At 54.0% G+C, this 17491-nt stretch overlaps 1 protein-coding gene across 1 annotated transcript in view; it reads left to right on the forward strand.

Annotated features, from left to right (window-relative positions):
- Window positions 1–17491, forward strand: part of MYO1F (myosin IF) — a 46412-nt gene that overhangs the window by 8236 nt on the left and 20685 nt on the right. The window contains exons 2-6 of the mRNA XM_077841918.1: window positions 4467–4604; window positions 12917–13006; window positions 13957–14051; window positions 16273–16360; window positions 17010–17099. Of these exons, the coding sequence (XP_077698044.1) occupies window positions 4467–4604; window positions 12917–13006; window positions 13957–14051; window positions 16273–16360; window positions 17010–17099 (501 nt within the window). The remainder of the gene's footprint in view (window positions 1–4466; window positions 4605–12916; window positions 13007–13956; window positions 14052–16272; window positions 16361–17009; window positions 17100–17491) is intronic.

Consider the following 17491-nt stretch of genomic DNA (forward strand, 5'->3'; position numbering starts at 1 on the left):
ATTGTACCCCCATTGTCAACTACAAGTCCTCATCCTGCAGCTTTAGTCGCTTTCCGATTGCCTGGGCCCAAGCCGTGACGTGCTTTGAAGATAAGCATTGAGACCTTGAACCTGATTAAGAATTCTGCGGGGAGCCGATGCAGAGAGCAGAGGACAGGTGTGATGAGCTGCCAGGAGCCTGTGTTGCTGCATCCTTCTACACCAGCTGGAGTTTCCTAAATACCAAAGGCTTCATGTCCCTGGCTGCGTCCAGCCGAGATGCATCTGCTGGCCCACGAGGCAGGTGACACAGTGGAGAAGGTACAGGAATGACAAGGATGGGAAACGGGCTGATCCGCACGAGTGGATGTGACCTCATCAGAGAATGCCTGAAACCAGCTGCTCTGGCGAGGTCCGGCTGCACAAGAGTGGTACGTGTGAGAGAGGAGGGGACAAAGGGAGCAGGTGTTTGGGACACACCGGCTCTGATTTCCTGTGGGAATCAGGCTGGATCCTTGGGCCAGAGTTATAGTAGTATGTGGCACAGTCTGAAACCAGGAGTCCAAAATCAGCTCTGTGGCTCCAGGAGAGAGAGGAAAACAAAGCAAAAGAGGAAGAGAAGAAAAAGGGGAAGCGGAAGAAACAACTGGCTGACGGGAGAAGTGAAAGCTGGGGCTGATGCACGTCAAGTGAAAAAAGGAAATTCCGGAGCAGCAGCCACATGCAGAAGATTCACTGGGTTAGGGACTGCCGGATGGGCAGGGCCTGATAACGGCTCCTGCTTTGAGTGAAACGTAGTGAAATTTGCTAGAGCAATGAACTGGGCTGGAAAGGAAGAGACCAGCGAGGAGTGACCAAAGCGGGGGTCAGCCTTGAAACAAATAAATGGTTGTACTCTCTACGGCTCCACCCCCATAGCAAACTCCTCCCACATGCCAAGCACAACCACTTTGTGATACCAAAACAAGATGCTACTCACAGTGGACTGGGCAGCCCATCACACCATAATAACCTGAGTTCTTTCTTGTCTGCTTTGACCAGGTTCTAAGTGATGAACAAAGTTGATATTTAATTGTCATTAGTAAGTTTCAGAGTTAACACCCTATTAAGACAACCTCTCTCCGAGCTGTTGTTTCAGGCTGCCTGCAGACTCAGGTAGGCATCATTGCATTAGTTTACACTCAGGTCACCCTCTGGAAGGTTTTCTTTGCTGCCTTAAGTATTAGATACTTTTTTTTAAAATGAAAGTTTAGCACAAAATGGCAGCCACCAAGGGAAAGTAACTTGGCACAACCCAGTTCATTCTGATCCCCTTTGCATAGCCTGGAAAGTCCTAAATCACAGGCCGCAGCTTCCCTCCCAACCAGCTGCCATGGGAGTACAAAGATAAATAGACAACTTCAGGAGACTTCCTCCATGATACACTGAAAAATGGAAACAAGCAATTCCTACTCATCTTTCACAGAGAGGAAATGATTCTGTGGCGCCAGTGGGAGTTAGGGGGCTCAAAACCTTCGTGAATCTGGGCCCAAGTGTCACAGGGAGACTGGTTCCTTTAAGATGGAACAGGTCCAGTTCACCTGCGACTCGTTGGCTGCCTCTCATAGGGGCCTGATAGAGGGCACCTGGCTGCTATAAAGAGCCATGCAGCCGTTCAGGGAAAGTCATAAAACTATTGAACGGTTGGGCTGGATGGAATCTCGGGAGGTCATCTAGTCCAGCCCCCTGCACTGAGACAGGGCCAAGCCAACCTAGACCATCCCTGATGGGGGGTTTGTCCAACCTGTTCTTAAAAACCTCTGATGACGGGGATTCCACAACCTCCCTGGGGAGCCTGGTCCAGAGCTTAAATCCCCTAAAGTTAGAAAGTTTCTCCTGTCGTCTAACCTAACTCACCCCCTTGTTGCAGATGGAGCCCATTGCTTTTGGTCCTACCTTCCATGGCCGTGGAGAACAATTGATTGCTGTCCTCTTTCGCCCTTAACATATTTGAAGACTGTTATCAGGTCCCCTTCTCGGTCTTTTTTTCTCAGGATTCAACACACCCAGTTTTCGTTCACCTCTCCTCATAGGCCAGGTTTCCTAAAACAGGACAGAGGGTGGGCAAAACTGAGCATTTGTCCCATTTGCTCTTGCCAGCTGATCACCAGTTGGCAAAAGCAAACTGAACAAATACACAGTTTCGCCAAAACCGTGGGGTGCGACCCCTAGCGGGGTATGGAGGAACATGTGGGGGGGCAAGCAGCAATGCCAGCCCTGCACTGGAGGGAAGGGTTGGGGTGGCCGCAGGCAGGCAGCGGGGGGGCTTGGACCACCTCACACGCAGAGGAGGAGAGGATGGCCTCGGAGTGGCCCAGCGTGGGCAGGAAGCTGGGGGGGCTTGGGTCAGCCCTGCGCTTCGGGGGCAGGGGGAGGAGGACCTCGGGCGAGCCCCATGCGGGCGGGAGGCAGGGAGGGCTCAGGACAGCCTGCGTGGGTCGGGGGGTGCTTTGGGCCAGCCCTGTGGGAAAATATGGTCACCCTAATGCGGGGGTGGGTCCTTGAAGAGAGTGGCAGGGACCTGGGCAAGCAGGAGTTGGAAGCTTCTGGGAGGGAAGAGGAGCTGGTGTGACAGACCTGGGGAACCCCACTAGGTGGACGAGTTCTGCAGGGGGCCCTGGGTAAAGGGGAAGAACCGGCTAGCACGAGGGTGACCCCCCCAGGGGGGTCTGCCGGCGGAGGGGCCAGGGGCGTAGAACTCTGTGGGAAGCCTGCTCAGAGGAGCCCTGAGGCAAGGGTTGTAGGGGAACAGTCACAAGAAGTGTGGTAAAAGACCAGTGGTGCGGAAGCCGTGGAACAGGAGCGTGGGAAACTGTGAGCCGGGGTTTGTTCACTCTTGGGCCGTGAGAATGGGGCCTGGAAGAATGACGGAGGAACTGGGTGCAACACAGCTGGAGAAGGCTTTGGGGCTAGGGTGGCCAGAGAGCAAGGATGGGGGTGGCGGGAGGGTAACAGGCATCTGTATAAGACAGAGCCCCCAATATCAGGGCTCTCCCTATAAAGCCCCTGTTTGGGGTTGATGAATTGTCTTACTCTGAGAGAACGGCTGAAGCTTGCAGTTATACACTATGCCCAGGAGTGGGCATTTCCCTGGACTTGAAGGAGGACATATTTCCTTTCCCAAATAGGTGAGATGGCTGGTGACTGGATAACTCAGTCGCCCCAGTGACCAGGGGAAACGGAGGCAGGACCCATCCTTTGCGCTGTGGCTGGCTGCCTGGGGTGCCCTGGTGAGGGGTGAGGTCTGCTACACCATGTTTGAGTCAAGAGGTAACTGGTGGAGACAGACCGATATGGGGTGTGGGAGAGCACAGGGCATTGGCGCTATACAGAGAAGCATTCTCGTTTGTGAGCTTAGTTTTCGATAGCGTAGTGGGGTGAGATTTGTATGCAGCTCCTCCGGCTTGCAGCCCAGCATGATGGAAGTGGGCTAAAGCCAAGGCTGCCGCCTGGCCAGGTTTTCCCAGGATTGTCCGGTTTTTGAGGTATTGTCCCAGGAAATCGGTCAGGGCGCTCAGTACACGCTGCCTGCTGTCCAGTTCGATGGGCTCGGGCTCATCCCACTGTCCTCAGAAGTGGCAACACCAGCTAAAGTGTACACTGCAGTTGCTTCCTCCTGACTTTGGACTGCTCTGGGGGCCAAAACAAGGTGGCCTGGGGGCCAAAACCAGACGGCGGTAACATGGCGGTTCTCCTTGGCGTCATCTTTGTGAGGCTGGGCCTCTCCAGCTTGTGATTCACAGGAGGGGAAGGAGGCTCTGGTATCGGGGCGGCCTGGGATTTCAGATTCTGCAGAACATGGCAAAGCCTGCACCCAAAGCAGGCCTCTGCTTTTTCCTTCTCCCCCCACACCCCCAACCCTCGTTCGTTTCCCCAGAGGAGCCTTTTGAGCTTTTTGGATGATGTTGAGCAGCAGGCCCCAAAGGCGACGTGTCCAACAAGTGCTGCTTGCGTGATACAGCCTAGTGCCAAATGTCAGGCCAATCTCCGCGATACCACGCAGGCGGGGTGGGGGTGGGGGTGGGGTGTGGGGGTAACAGCACTTGATTTAAATTAAGGGGCAAATTCTCTGCTCTTGCAAATTGGCGCCGCTCCCTTGACTTTGCTGTAGCTGTGCTCTGTTTTACTAGCAGAGACGTTCGCTTTTAATATCTTGGAAATGAGTTAGAACCATAAATAATAGGGACACTTTGCTCTTATGTAACTCCTGTGATCTGAAAGCACCTTATAAAGGGGCCTGAACATTATTATTCACATGTTCCTGATGGGGAAACTGAGGTACAGAGGTCACATGGTGAGTCAGTGGCTGCGAAAGGATCAGACACACACATACACACACACCGGTCCTGACTCACAGACCCGAGTCCTAGCCATTGGACCACACTGCTTTCTCAAAAGCATTTCCTTTGCATTGCTGTATGCAGTAATTCTCCCCCATCTCTCCACAGGGCAGCAAGGAGCTGTTTCACTGGCAGAGCCACAATGTCAAGCAAAGCGGAGTGGATGACATGGTCCTTCTCTCCAAAATCTCCGAGGACGCTATTGTGGAAAATCTTAAAAAGCGCTTCATGGATGATTACATCTTCGTATCCTTTCCGGGGGCCATGCTGGGGGCACTGGGGCATCTCATAGAAACCAAAACAGGCCATGCTTGGGGTAGCAAGGCTGCACCTAAGTGCCTTTCAGTGGAATAATTCTGGGGTCTGTTCTGGCAATTCTAGGTCTCCCCTTTACGGGTGGATCTAGCGGTAGCCCTGTAAAGGGGGGCTAGCCTAGGCTCTTGTATCAGCAATGTCTTTCCAGGGTTGGAGATACAGGGGGAAAATAGTTCCCAATTGTCCTGTTGTCGTAGGAGGCGTAGGGATATCTCCTGTGAGTCTCTGAACAATACTCAGCAGTGGATGCAGGTACTCTCAACAGCAGCCACAAAACCAGATGCCTGTCTCAATCTGTGCATGGAAGCTCCTGCTTTTCACATAGGAAGGCACGAGAAGCAATGACACCTCGTGTTTCTGAAAGGCTGAATGGACCAGTGCGCACTCCCCCTGGGCCCCTAAGGGCAGAATTCTCCGGGGCCGGAATTTCAAACGAAGTCCACTCCCTTTTACGCACCAAAACAAGCGCCTGGATTTTCAAAAGAGCTTTGCCCATGGGGTGCTGAGCTCACTTGAAAATGTGCCAGGGAGTGTCTCAGTGGGTGTTGCTGGGTGCGAAGCGCTTCTGAAATTCCAGCCCTGAGGTCTTTGGATATTTTGGCCTTTGGTGTTAGCAATCGGGCCAGGTGCCCTTGGAAAGCTCACTTCCCCCAGCTCTGCAGGACGGGCTCAGTCGGACCCGTGGCCTCCATGTCGTGATGATCTGGCCATTTGAATCTTTGGTGAAATATTTTGGCCAAAAACCAAAATATTCTAATTGAAATGGGGGCAGCAGTGCCTCATGGGAGTTATAGTTCTGGTTACTTACGCTCCCATTCTCCTCTTTGGATCAGTTGGGCTTTCGGGCCAGACTACATCTCCCATGATGCATCACAGCCAGGGTTTCCTATGATGCTCTCTTCCCCTCACCAATAAGGTAGAAAGCAGTGCATCATGGGAGATGTAATCCAGCCAAAAAGCCTGGCTGGCCGTAAGAGGAGTATAAGGAACCTGAATATATCTCCCATGGTGGACCACTTTCTACCCCGCTGGTGAAGGGAGCTGGTGATTAGGAGTCCCTGGCTGCGATGCATCATGGAAGATGTAGTCTGGCCAGAAAGCCGGGCCCACAGAGGAGAATGGGAACGTACACCACCTGAACTGCACCCTTCCCAGGAGAGATTTTTAAGTGAAATGTTTTGGTTTTTTACAAAATTTCTAAATTTTCTGCAGAAACTGAACACTTTTCACACACAAAAATTCTTTGGTTGAAAACCCAATCTTCCGTCAAAAAACAGTTCCAACCAGTCCTAGCGAGAGCATGCGGAACAATCTCTTCTATTTGTGGCCAGCCCACTGCAGCCTCGGTATAAATTCCCCGGTGCAGGGGGCTGGCTGGAAGACACAGGGTACCAGGGTGTGGGATAATGAGGCCAAGTATAACTAAGCTGACTAGAGCTGGGAGCCGATCTGCCAGAGTCCATCTGTGTTATAAAAGGATGAGTATTTACACTGCAGCACCAGGGCATGTTTCATGGGAAAACACATCGGCACTTCAGTTAAGCCTCTGCCTTTTTGTAGCTGGCTTGAACCCCCCCTTGAGTTTGGCATGGACAGTACCGGGAGCCTCAAAAGAAAGCAAGGCTGAGTGACGGGAGAATCCGGAACCTGCACCAAGGGGAAAGCCGGCACGCAGAGCTGCATCGCCGTAAAAGAGTTCAATGTATTCCTGATGGGAGCCAACGGCCAGCTCCCATGAGCTCCAGCCTTCAGACAGACAGCAGGAGCACACCTGCTGGCAACAGAGCCCGGGAGAGAGGCATCCTCTGAAACACCTGGGGCACAGACCATTGCGGTACCTGGCATTGCCCCCTGATATGAATGGACAGCCAGTGCAGAGTATGGTGCATAATGGAACATGCTCCCACCGCCCTGCCCCGCACAGAAACCGGTTTACCTATCGTTGATGCTACTTATTGCCTTGGTGCCTCTCAGTCTGCTCAGATACAGAAACCACACTGGTCAGTTTCACTTCCTGGCTCTCATCCATTGGACAGCACTTTGGGGTTTTGGTTCCCAGCACTGCAGCAGGACAAGATATAAAACAACCCCAATCATGAAATAACGTTGCCATTTAATATCGGTTTACAGTCAGGCAAGTATCATCACTCTGTGGGCCAGGTGCTGTGTTGCCCTGTGACTTGTGCCAGTGTTTAGACTGTGCAAAGTGGTGTCAAATCTTCCCAGAACTGAACGGTTGTGTTTTGCACTCCCACTGCACGGGTGTAAATGAGTGCACGAGAGGCAGGATGATGGAGAATCGGGCCCTTTCTGTATTTAGCGGCTTTATCTTTACAAAATCTAAATGTTGGGCCTCCGATGCACCATGACCGCTGCTGAAGGAATTCATTTCAGTTCCGCATCCCCTTATCTCAGGGTGGACTGGCTCAAGTGGCAAGATCCGCACCCCTGCTGGGTCTGGACATCGGGGCCCTATTCCTTGCCTCCTTGCACCACCTGGCAAATTTTGCAGGCGGTCCCTACATTCAGGAGACTGTTCTGCCTCCTTCATCTCTGTGACAGGGAAGGTGCCCTGAGCTGGGAGCCAGGAGACCACGAGAGCCAGGCTCATCTCTTTCACCCTCTGCTTGTTCTGTGCAACCTTTACAATTGAGCGAGGCTTCGTACCGCTCCCTATGAGACAGGCAAGTGCCATCCCCTTCATTTTACAGATAAAGTAACCTCGGACAGAGCTGAGAACAGAATCCAGTTCTCTGGTATAGCACACCCAAGTCTCAGCCACACTGTGTTGCAGAAAGAATCTGCCCAATCTATGTGCTTGGCTATTCTCTGTGCAACCACCAAGGGCACGCTCCTCTCCCAGAGCCACGGACAGAACCCAGGAAGCATGAGCCCTGCTGGTTTTTTCTGCTGTCTAGCAAATAGCTCTGCAACCCAGGATAGCTAATAGTTTCCTCAAAAAAAACCCAAAAAGCAGCAACCTCAGCTAGCCCCCATGAGCTAAGCTGCGCAGTCCCTCTCAACTCCTGCCCCCGGTCCTTTGTGCGCCACACCAGAGCTGCTGCCAGACAGGTCCTGGCACAGAATTTTCCTTGAGGGCTTAAAGGGAGGAAGCATGGTTGTTATTTCTTTCCATGTGGTGTCCTCCTACCTTGCACCCCCAGCCTAAGGGCTCAGGCTCTGGGGCCAGCACTGGAACCCTTCCCAGATCCCAGTGCCAAGACCATTAGCCCCCAGCCCAAAGTTTCTGTGCTCTGTGGCACAGGCAGACAGCCCTCGCTGGCCCGGTTCCTGCCCCTGGCCCCCTGACACAGCTGTGTTTCCTATCAGCCCCTCACCTTGGCGGTGTGGCTGTGCTCCCCCATAGCACTGTGATCCAGTGGCTGACTTTGTGATTTATGCTAAGGCCTCTCGAGTGGCCCATAGCTGCTTCTCTGGCGTCAGCCGTTCTAGAGAACAACGCTTTCCACTGCTCCAACCGAAGGCTATTTCCAAAATGGGGGCCTCTGCAGAATCCTGGGACTGCCCCAGTGCACACAGCATGCTCGGCGGCTCTGGGGCTCTCGCTGATTTCACGTGTCCCTGTCAGTGCATGCCAGCAAAGAGAGCAAATCCAGCTGAGCAGGCTCAAGAAGTGGCCCCGGGCTTCTCTGGCGCGATCCGGGAGCGCTCTGTGGCAATGTTGTGTCGGGGAGGGGAAGCACTTCCTGGATTTGGGGAATAGGCTAATGGACTCCAAAAGTCGCTTCAGCTGTTCCTCTTCATCTGGCATGTACGGGCGGCAGCTGGCTCTTCAGGGCGGAGAGGGGTGGGGTGTGAAACAGGAGAAGATGGCGTGGAGGATTTCGCAAGGTTATGGGCAACCTGACTGCAGCTGTGCTGATGGGTCTCAGTCCCTGCCCTTGCGCACCCCTTGCTTTTTGAGTCCTGAGCCCTCTATGCAGCTCGGCCAATGCAATTTTAGCAAGTTTCCCCTGCAACACCCCCTGCCTTTCCAGTCCTGGCCTGCCCCACATCTCTGCCCATGCACCCCAGCCTTGTCCTTTGGCACCTGTTAGACTATACCAGGGTTCAAAAAAGAACTAGATAAGTTCACGGAGGATAGGTCCATCAATGGCAGTTAGCCAGGATGGGCAGGGATGGTGTCCCTGGCCTCTGTTTGCCAGAAGCAGGGAACGGGTGACAGAGGATGGATCTTTTGATGATTCCCTGTTCTGTTCTTTCCCTCTGGGGCACCTAGCATTGGCCACTGTCGGAAGACAGGAGACTGGGCTAGACGACCAGCATGGCCGTTCGTATGTTCTTATTCACACAATGCACAGTCAACCTGTGGAACTCTTTGCCAGAGGAAGTTGTGAAGGCTAAGACCCCCTGCTATCCCAGCCCTGATGTCCCACTGCACCTCACGCTGCCCTGCCTCGCCTCCATCCCTAGCCCAGCTGGTCTTTGAGGACCATACGCAGCCAGATGCTCGTTGGCAGCCCAGCTGTTGCTCAGGGTTCTAGTTCTGTCACTGCGATATTGCTTAGCCTCCTGCATTGGGATCTCAGTCTCATGCACTTCCCTGGCGCTCGTCCACATGGGGCACTGCACCAGGGAAGGGCGAAGGTTTCTGTGAAGGGCTGAGTTGCCTGAAGCGCCCCCTCCTGCTCGAGTCTCTGACGGCCGCCTGGCCGTGGATGTTGATCCTGCCTATATCAGGGCAGTGGCGTTAAGGAGCTCGCTGCGAGGCCAATCGGAGGAGACAGTCAGCACAACCCTGCAGGGTCGCTCTTTGCTTGGCTAGTTCCTTGCTCACCAGTCTGAGAACATAAACTCCCCCTGACCTTCTCTTTGATTATCATGGGGTTTGACCCACAGAAGCATGAGACTGAGCCTGGCCCTGTGCCCAGACAAGGGCCTGCACCGTCCCAATGGCCATCCAGAGCGCGCCTTTTGCTCCCACGTCCCATCCCTACTAGGAGGCAGCCAGCTGGCAGCAGGGAAATCTTTCTAGGTCTGGCCGAGCACTGAATTCCCTGGCTATCAGGCTGGAAACAATGTTCCCCCGCAGGGGAGCTGGGAGCAGTGAGCTACAGCAGGTCTCAGGGAAGAGGAGCACATCAGAGACAGAGCTCACTGCGCTCAAGTGGGCTGCGGTTTCCACCGAAGGCAAGGCTGTGTCCTTACAAGGCTGTGCTCTGCGACAGCTCGGAGCGGGTGCTCCTCCTGCCTGTGACAACAGCCCGGAAAGGCTGGAGCTGCTCATTTGTTTGGTCTGTTTGGTTTTTTTTAGAAAAGAAGAAAACCCCAGAAACCTACTTCTTCCGTTTTTTGGGGTTTTTTTTTTCCTGCTGCTCTGTAAGGGCCCAGTGTCCAGCCATGAGTCAGTCCAGAGCACTTCTGCATTACCCAGGAAGCACCAGCCCCTCCTCCTCCTCTTACATCACCCTTTCCCATTCTGTAAGAGACACGCTATTCCCCACTGTCACTCCCTCTCTTGGGGGACAAGCCACACCTGGCCTCTTGAACCAGGCGGGCATGAGGGGGACAGGTCCTGCTTTAAACATCTGCTGCAGGGAGTGAGGCTTCTCCTAGCTCTGTATGACCCCGCACGCTGTCCCGTCGTAACACCCACCCTCCTCTCCCGGAGCCCTCCATTGCAACGGTCCCCCCTGCTCTCCCCAGCCCTGCTGTTCTCATAGCCCCTCCCGCTCACCACCTCGTATCTGTCCGCCTTTGGGGTCTCCTGTGCATGTGCCTCCATCTTTGGTCCACCTTGGGCAGATACCATGGGGCAGGTCTGTAGGAAGGAGGCAGCCCAAGTACATGCAGAAGGTGCAGCTGTAGGAGTCACGACACGGGGGTTCTATTCCCCAGCCCCGCCCCGGCTCACTAAGCAAGCCGTGAGGTGTCTCCGTGCCTCAGTTTCCCCATCTGTAGCAGGGCAGTAATTGTACCCCCTTTATAAAGGGCTTTGAGACCTACGAAGTGCTGAGTGTCCGTCATAACAACTGGGCGAAGTGCACACAGGGTGTCGTAAATGTCATTCGTTAGACCCAGATCTTCAGCCAGCGTGAATCCGCGTATCTCTACCGACTTCAGCGCTTTTTATAGGGGTTTTGTGCAGACAGGCTTGCTGTACGTGGAGCTGACGAGGAAGGAAGGAACTCGGGCGACCAGATGGGCTGCAGAACGCAGCGCTGTCATCACCGACAGGGGCAAGCGTCGCCGAGGTGGCCGGAAGTAGTGGTAACGTGTGATGAGCAGCAGAGTGCTCCATCCCGACTGTGCTGCACACGAACCCTCCCCTGAGGACCCTGGCCAAGCCACAGTGACTGGGGACCCTGGAGGGTGCTACTGGCAAGAGTGCTGTGGCCAGTTAACCTCCAGGCTGGAACGACGATGCTCTGCTCCTTGCGCAGAGCCGGGCCTCCTGCCCCCTTCATGTGGCACAGCTGTTCTGCCACATCAAAGCAGCGCTGGGGGCCGCCCTTCCAAAACAGGCTGCGATTTTCACCGCTTGTTTCGCTTGCGACATACTCGCTGGGGAGGCCACAACTCAGAGGTGGTGGGTGCCTACAAACGGGGTCATCACCTGTATCTGATTTTGCAGGGCGGCCCCCATTTTCATAGGCACTCGTCCAGCCCGAGGCTGCAGAAAGCTCCTGTTGAGCTTGGGTAGGAGGCGAAAACTCTGCAAATGCATCATGAGGAGAGGTCTTAAGAAGAGAAGAGCCACCTTACACTGGACCAGACCCTTGGCCCATCTTCGTCCAGTGCCCAACCTCCTGCTGCATAGGAGATGACCACTGGTCCGTCTAGTGCAGTGTCCTTTTTCCAATACAGGCTCAAACCCACAGTCTACCTCGGCCAGCCTTCTGCATATTCTGTGGTGGCAACGCAGCCTCGCCACGGGGTGATGTCATGTGAGTGGAGCCCGTTTCAAGACCGCCATGATAACGCTTTGTTATTCCGCAGGACAAGGCTTTGGAGGGAGACCACCCGCCAGGTGCTGCTGGGCAAGGGCGGGCTTCAGGAAACCTCCTGGCTACAAGGGGCAGAGTTTTCACTCATGCTCCACATCAGCACCTACAGCTGGGGCCCGATTTCCAAAAGCGCACCTCTCCCCCTTCGGCACCAGCCCTAAGTGGGCAGATTTTCAAAAGAGCTCAGAAGTCCGGCGAAAATCCAGGCCCTTCTCGAGGTGCCTAAATGGGAGCCGAACACCTGAAATGTGGCCCTTGGGTGGCACTGAATCTGATTTTCCTTCTGCCTTTTGAACTGGTCCCAAAGAACAAACTCCTCCAACATTGCCCCTGGCGGAAATCCAGTGCCTCCTTCCTGCAGTCCCATGTCAGAAGTTGCCAGGAGGGACAGGGGCTGTGCCATTAGCCCTCTGTAGGGTGACCAGGTGTCCCAATTTTATAGGGACAGTCCCAATATTTGGGGCTTTGTGTTGTATAGGCCCCTATTACCCCCCCATCCCGATTTTTTCACACTTGCTATCTGGTCACCCGAGCCCGCTGCAGCCCGGCTCTTCCCTTACCATGAGCAGGGAAGGCACACCATGTGTTTTACTTACTGCCAGGTGATGCTGGAACTAGGGGTGCTGGCTTGAAGTAGTAATAACAAACACCAACTACACGATTCCCATGGTTTCCCTCCTCAGCACCCCGGTATAAAAATTGTTCCAGCACCCCCGCTTGCTGCTACCCCTTAATTCTCCTGCTGATCAAGGTGCAGCATCATGGCCCCTTCCCCTGGGATGGCAATCTGTGTGACCAGTCCGTGGCCCCGGGGTTAGAAGGAGCCAGAGAAGCCCAGAACTGTCCATCTGCCATCACTCTCCTTGGGCCTTAACTGCGCCATGGGGAGATTTTTTGCAGTGAGCCCCCCAATAAGCTGCCAAGTTCCAGGGGTGTGGGAACAATGTGTACAGTGGGGGTGCTGAGAGCCATGGAACCAAACTGTAAACCCTGGATTTAATGGAAACCACTTCAAGCCAGGGGGTGCTGCAGCACCCCTAGTTCCAGCACCTCTGCCAAGTTCTGTTCCAGATCCCAAATCCCCCCAGGTGGGGGTGGGGGAGCTGGTCTGGACCCATATCTTGTATCAAAGTCCTCACCATGCTCCTGAAGCTACCGCGGTCCTTTTGGGTCTTGTTGGCTTTGGGTACCATGGCATGTCTGGTGCGCAGGGCTGGGTGGGAAGGGGGAAGGAGAAACACGAGGAAAGCTGATGGACCTTGACAAAGAGCTCAGACCTACATTGGCTCGGTTCTTATCTCAGTCAATCCCTTCAAGCAGATGCCTTACTTCACGGACCGGGAGGTTGAGCTCTACCAAGGAGCGGTGAGGAGGCTGGCTGGTCTTGGGGGTTAGAACTGCGGCGGGGCTGTTTGACATGACTCCTTGTTCGGGCTACTCTGTCTTGTACCTTTGGATAACGTGCAAGGCGTGGACACATTTCTAACGGATTGTATAAACGGGCCCCAGGCTAGGCTAGGGCCTCGGACTGGGAGTCAGGAGGCCTGGCTCTGGTCCCAGCTCACTCTGTGATCTGCTGGGTGACCGTGGGCAGCTCCCTGGGTGTCTTTCTCCTCTCCAGCTCTGGGGCCTATAGGGGTTACTGCAGTATATATTTCCAAATAAAACCTGTGTTCAGGTTGAAAGTACATGTCAGCAACTTAGGTAAAAAAATATTACTGAGCAGTTGAAGTTATTCCAAAAAACAGCTTTATAAGCCCAGGAACTTCAGAGTTAAGGTTACACTTAAAAAAACCCCAAAGGTATTAAGATATGGAAATGCACAGCTAAGGCCCCCCAAAAAACCTTAATTCTGCCCTGAAGGGGGGGAAAGATTTAAAACCTCTAATGTGTCTTTAAAAATCAGTTTAATCTAACCTGGAGTCACAAGCATTACCATGCCACTGTCATACTCGGTGGTTCTCAACCTGTGACCCGCGGGCTGCTTGCAGCCCAATCAGGTACACACAGCGGCAGCCCATCTGACATCCTCAGGGCCATACAGGTAGTATATATTTTGTGTGGATGCAGCCCGCATAACACACACAGTGCTGCATACGAGGCCCACAATGGTCAGTAGGTTGACAGCCACTGGTCATACTTGCATAGTTACCACATGGCATTGCTGTAGGGCAGAGTTAAGGTTGTTCGACTGCCTCACTGGAGAAGGGAAGTGGAGGGAAAGTGCTGCTCACCGAGAGGGTTCTGGTTTATGCGTTAGACTCTGCGTTGTAGTTAGTAACAACTGTTCTCGTCGTCTGTTTGTTGGCCTCTAGGCTCAGTATGAAAATCCGCCCCACATCTACGCTCTGACCGATAACATGTACCGGAACATGCTGATCGATGGAGAGAACCAGTGCGTCATTATCAGGTAGCAAGAACGCCGACTCCCAAATAAGAGAGACTTGGGTGGAGGACGTGGGGGTCGATCTCCGTTGTGGAGCAGGGTCAGGTCTGTTTCCCAAGGCCAGTACTGACCCAATATCCCACTGCGGCGCTATGGGGAGCGGTGCCGTCTTTGGGAGAAGAAGTAAACCAGAAGAGTGGGGCTAAAGTCCTGCCCCCTTGGGGTCATTAGAGATTCCACGACACTTTTCATATGGTCAGGGTTGTTAGTGCTGGTGTCTTGGCTGAATTCCAGTCCCGCCTCCCTAAATTCCTCTTCCAGTTTTGACTGGGTACAGCATTCTTCACTTCCTCTCCTACGTTGCTATGCGCCGGGAAGCCGCGGGTAGGCTGCCTTGCAACGGCAGCTGCCCTGCAGTGGTGGGGTGCAGCGAGCCCCGTGGATGTGTGTAATCTGCAAAGTGCTCGGGGATGGAAAGCCCCATCGCAGTGTGAGGTTGTTCATCAGTGTTGTCATCAAAGGAACTGGCAGACGTCCTGGACTCTGCATTCCTAGCAGGGAGCACGTTGGTACGGTGTCCAGCGAAACGCTGGGCTAGGAGAGGGTCTGTGTCCTGCCGTCACTGGTCATCACCACTAGGCTTTTATATGTTATGGTTCCCATCCACTTTAAAGAGAACAAGCTTCCGGACCAGCCCAAGGGGAAAGTTGGAGCAGTATAAGCGAAGGTGTGAATTTAAACTGCTAGAGTTATACCTCTGTGTGTGTGGACACTGGTATAGCTATCGCGGTTTTAACTAGACTATATAGTGGTATAACTAGCTAACCTTTCCCATGTAGACAAGCCCTAATGTATTTCCTCTCTCACATGACCCACCGCACTGCCACTATGCATGCTTCATTATGAAGCAAGATCATGGCTCCCCGCTGTTGTGCCAGGAGCTGTATGTACACCTAGTAAAAGACAGTTCCTGCCCTCAAAGGCTTTCAGTCTAAGCGGACAAGTCAGCCAAAGGTTGAGAGGGGAAACTGAGGCACAACGAAGGGCCACGACTTGCACAAGGTCATCCCACAGGTCTGTGGCAGAGCCGGGAATAGAGCCCAGGTTTACTGAATCTGAGTGCTGCATTCAGTCCCCTGGACCACATTGCTAAAAGCGAATATGCCTGGCTGGGATGCAAGAGGACGGCAGCTCAGCACATGAAATGACCTTGACGCAAGTCATGTGTCTGTTTGAATATTGCAAAGAAGCTGTCCGGATGTGGGCAAGTCCAGAGACTTCCCTTCCAGGTACAAGGCACCAGGACTAGTAACAGTTCAGGCATCAATCTCAGCCAGGAGCCAGAGTGTGGGGTGCTTGGAATCTCGTCGCCACCCTGCTGCAGTGCCGTCAAGCCAGGATTACATATCGCTGCACACCTCCGCTCCTCCTCACTGCAATACCAGGCACAGGGACTAGGAAGAGCTATTTAACTCAAAACTGGACCAGCCTCCTGTACCCAGCAAGAGCTCCCCTTCCGCAGACACAGAGAGAATACAGAAGGGTCTACGAGTTATAAAATTATTTATCATTTCTATTGCAATGCCCCAAGGGAGATCTGGCCCCCTATTGTGCTGGGCGCTGCACAGAAAGAACAAGAGACGGTCCCTATCCCATAGTGTTTACCTAAATAGACAAAGGAAGGTCAGGAAAACAGGCCCAAAGAGGGAAGTTCAGTCATCAATGGACGGTTGTCACTGTCTGCACCCCGTTCTAGGGTAGGAATGAATATTCTGTCTTTGGGCAAGGAGATACCTTGCCCATCTGCAGTGGCGGATTAGCCACTGGGCCAACAAGGTCCATGCCCAGGGGCTCCGGCCAACTGCGGGGGCCCGTAAAAATGGGCGCCCCCGCACATGGATCAGCTCTGCCCGCCCGCCTAGCGCTCCTGCCGGGAAGCGGGGTCAGGGTGAGGGGGCTTGCCCTGCTCTGCCCGCCCGATGCTCCTGCCAGGAAGCTGGGGAAGCTCCCATACCCCGCCCCCTGGCAGGAGCACGAGAGGTATGGGGGGCACTGCAGGTGGAAGGGGTGGGGAGGGCCCCCCCTTGCTGTGGCCCAGGGCCCCACAAAAGCATAATCTGCCTCTGAGACCCACAGCAGGCTTAGAGGTGATCGAAACCTCCAGCAGGGCAGTGGTTCTGTCTGGAAATGTAGACACTGGGCAGGTTATTTCACTTCCCCCTGTTTTGTTTGAATGTTTCTGCAGTGGGGAAAGCGGGGCTGGAAAAACTGTGGCAGCCAAATACATTATGGGCTACATTTCCAAAGTGTCCGGAGGTGGAGAGAAAGTGCAGGTACGGCTCCCTCTGCAGCCCGGGCTCTCTCTGACCCTCTCTCTACTCGTCTTCTCTTCATTCTTGCTCTCCATTTCCCCCACCTCGCTCCATCCCGTCCTTCCCTCCCACCCACTTTCCTAGGTTTGAATCGTCTTTCTCTCTGCCAGAGGGCAGCTCCTCTTTCCCCGTCTTCTGCAGCTCCTCAGCTCTCCCCGCCGGCTGAGATCACATTAGGTTAGCCCGGGAAAGGTGATGACGTGCCAGGCAGCAGACCATGCTTCCTTTTCAAACCCCGCCCTCCATGCTCAGAGCTGGCAATGCCTGCCTTGCTCTAATCCAGGACTTGGCCCTTCCAAACCAACTGCTCCCAACAAAGATCCGGCAGCGCTCCCCCACACGCACACCAAGAAGGAGCTGGCAGTGCCCGCCTTGTGCCAGCCTACCATTGAGCAATGCCCTTCCATCCTACTAACCCAGAGCTGGAAATAGCAAACCCGCTCCAAGCCAAGAGCTAGCAATAATCCCCTGCACCTAAACAGTGAAGTGCAACGTTGCCAGCTTTCTGGCAGCCCTTTGCCATTGCACCTCACCAAGCTGTGACTAGTCCCCCAGGAGCCAACGGACCTGCCCCGTCTCTGACTTGCCCAGTCTCTGCTCTAATCCTCAGCATGTGAAAGACATCATCCTGCAGTCCAACCCTCTGCTGGAAGCCTTTGGGAACGCCAAAACTGTCAGGAACAACAACTCCAGCCGATTTGTAAGTCTCCAGGGCCAGATTTCACTGCTAGTCGGTCCCGGGGAGGGGTGTGCGGATAGGGAGATGTGATAGTTCCATGGGAGACACTGGTATCTGGCTCATTTCTGCAGCCTACCCATCCCCTGGGGAAGTCTGATAGGAACAGAGCTGGCCTGAAGTACAAGCAAAGCAAGTGGCTACTTATCCTTCAGGCTGCGTGTGCAATCTCTGAATCCCACAGACTGGCTTATATCCCTCTCCAGCACTGGGACTCACCATCAGAGCCCCATACTCCCATCAGCAACTCATGGCTCAGTTTCCCCATTCCAGCAGCACGGGCTCTTGCTTGGGTTGCTGCCAGTGGGAAGGCTGGCTCTGTGGGCGGTGCAGCCTGGAAAGGGATCGGGGCAGTG

Source organism: Eretmochelys imbricata, chromosome 25 (assembly GCF_965152235.1).
Source record: "Eretmochelys imbricata isolate rEreImb1 chromosome 25, rEreImb1.hap1, whole genome shotgun sequence".
Classification (NCBI taxonomy): Eukaryota; Metazoa; Chordata; order Testudines; family Cheloniidae; genus Eretmochelys; species Eretmochelys imbricata.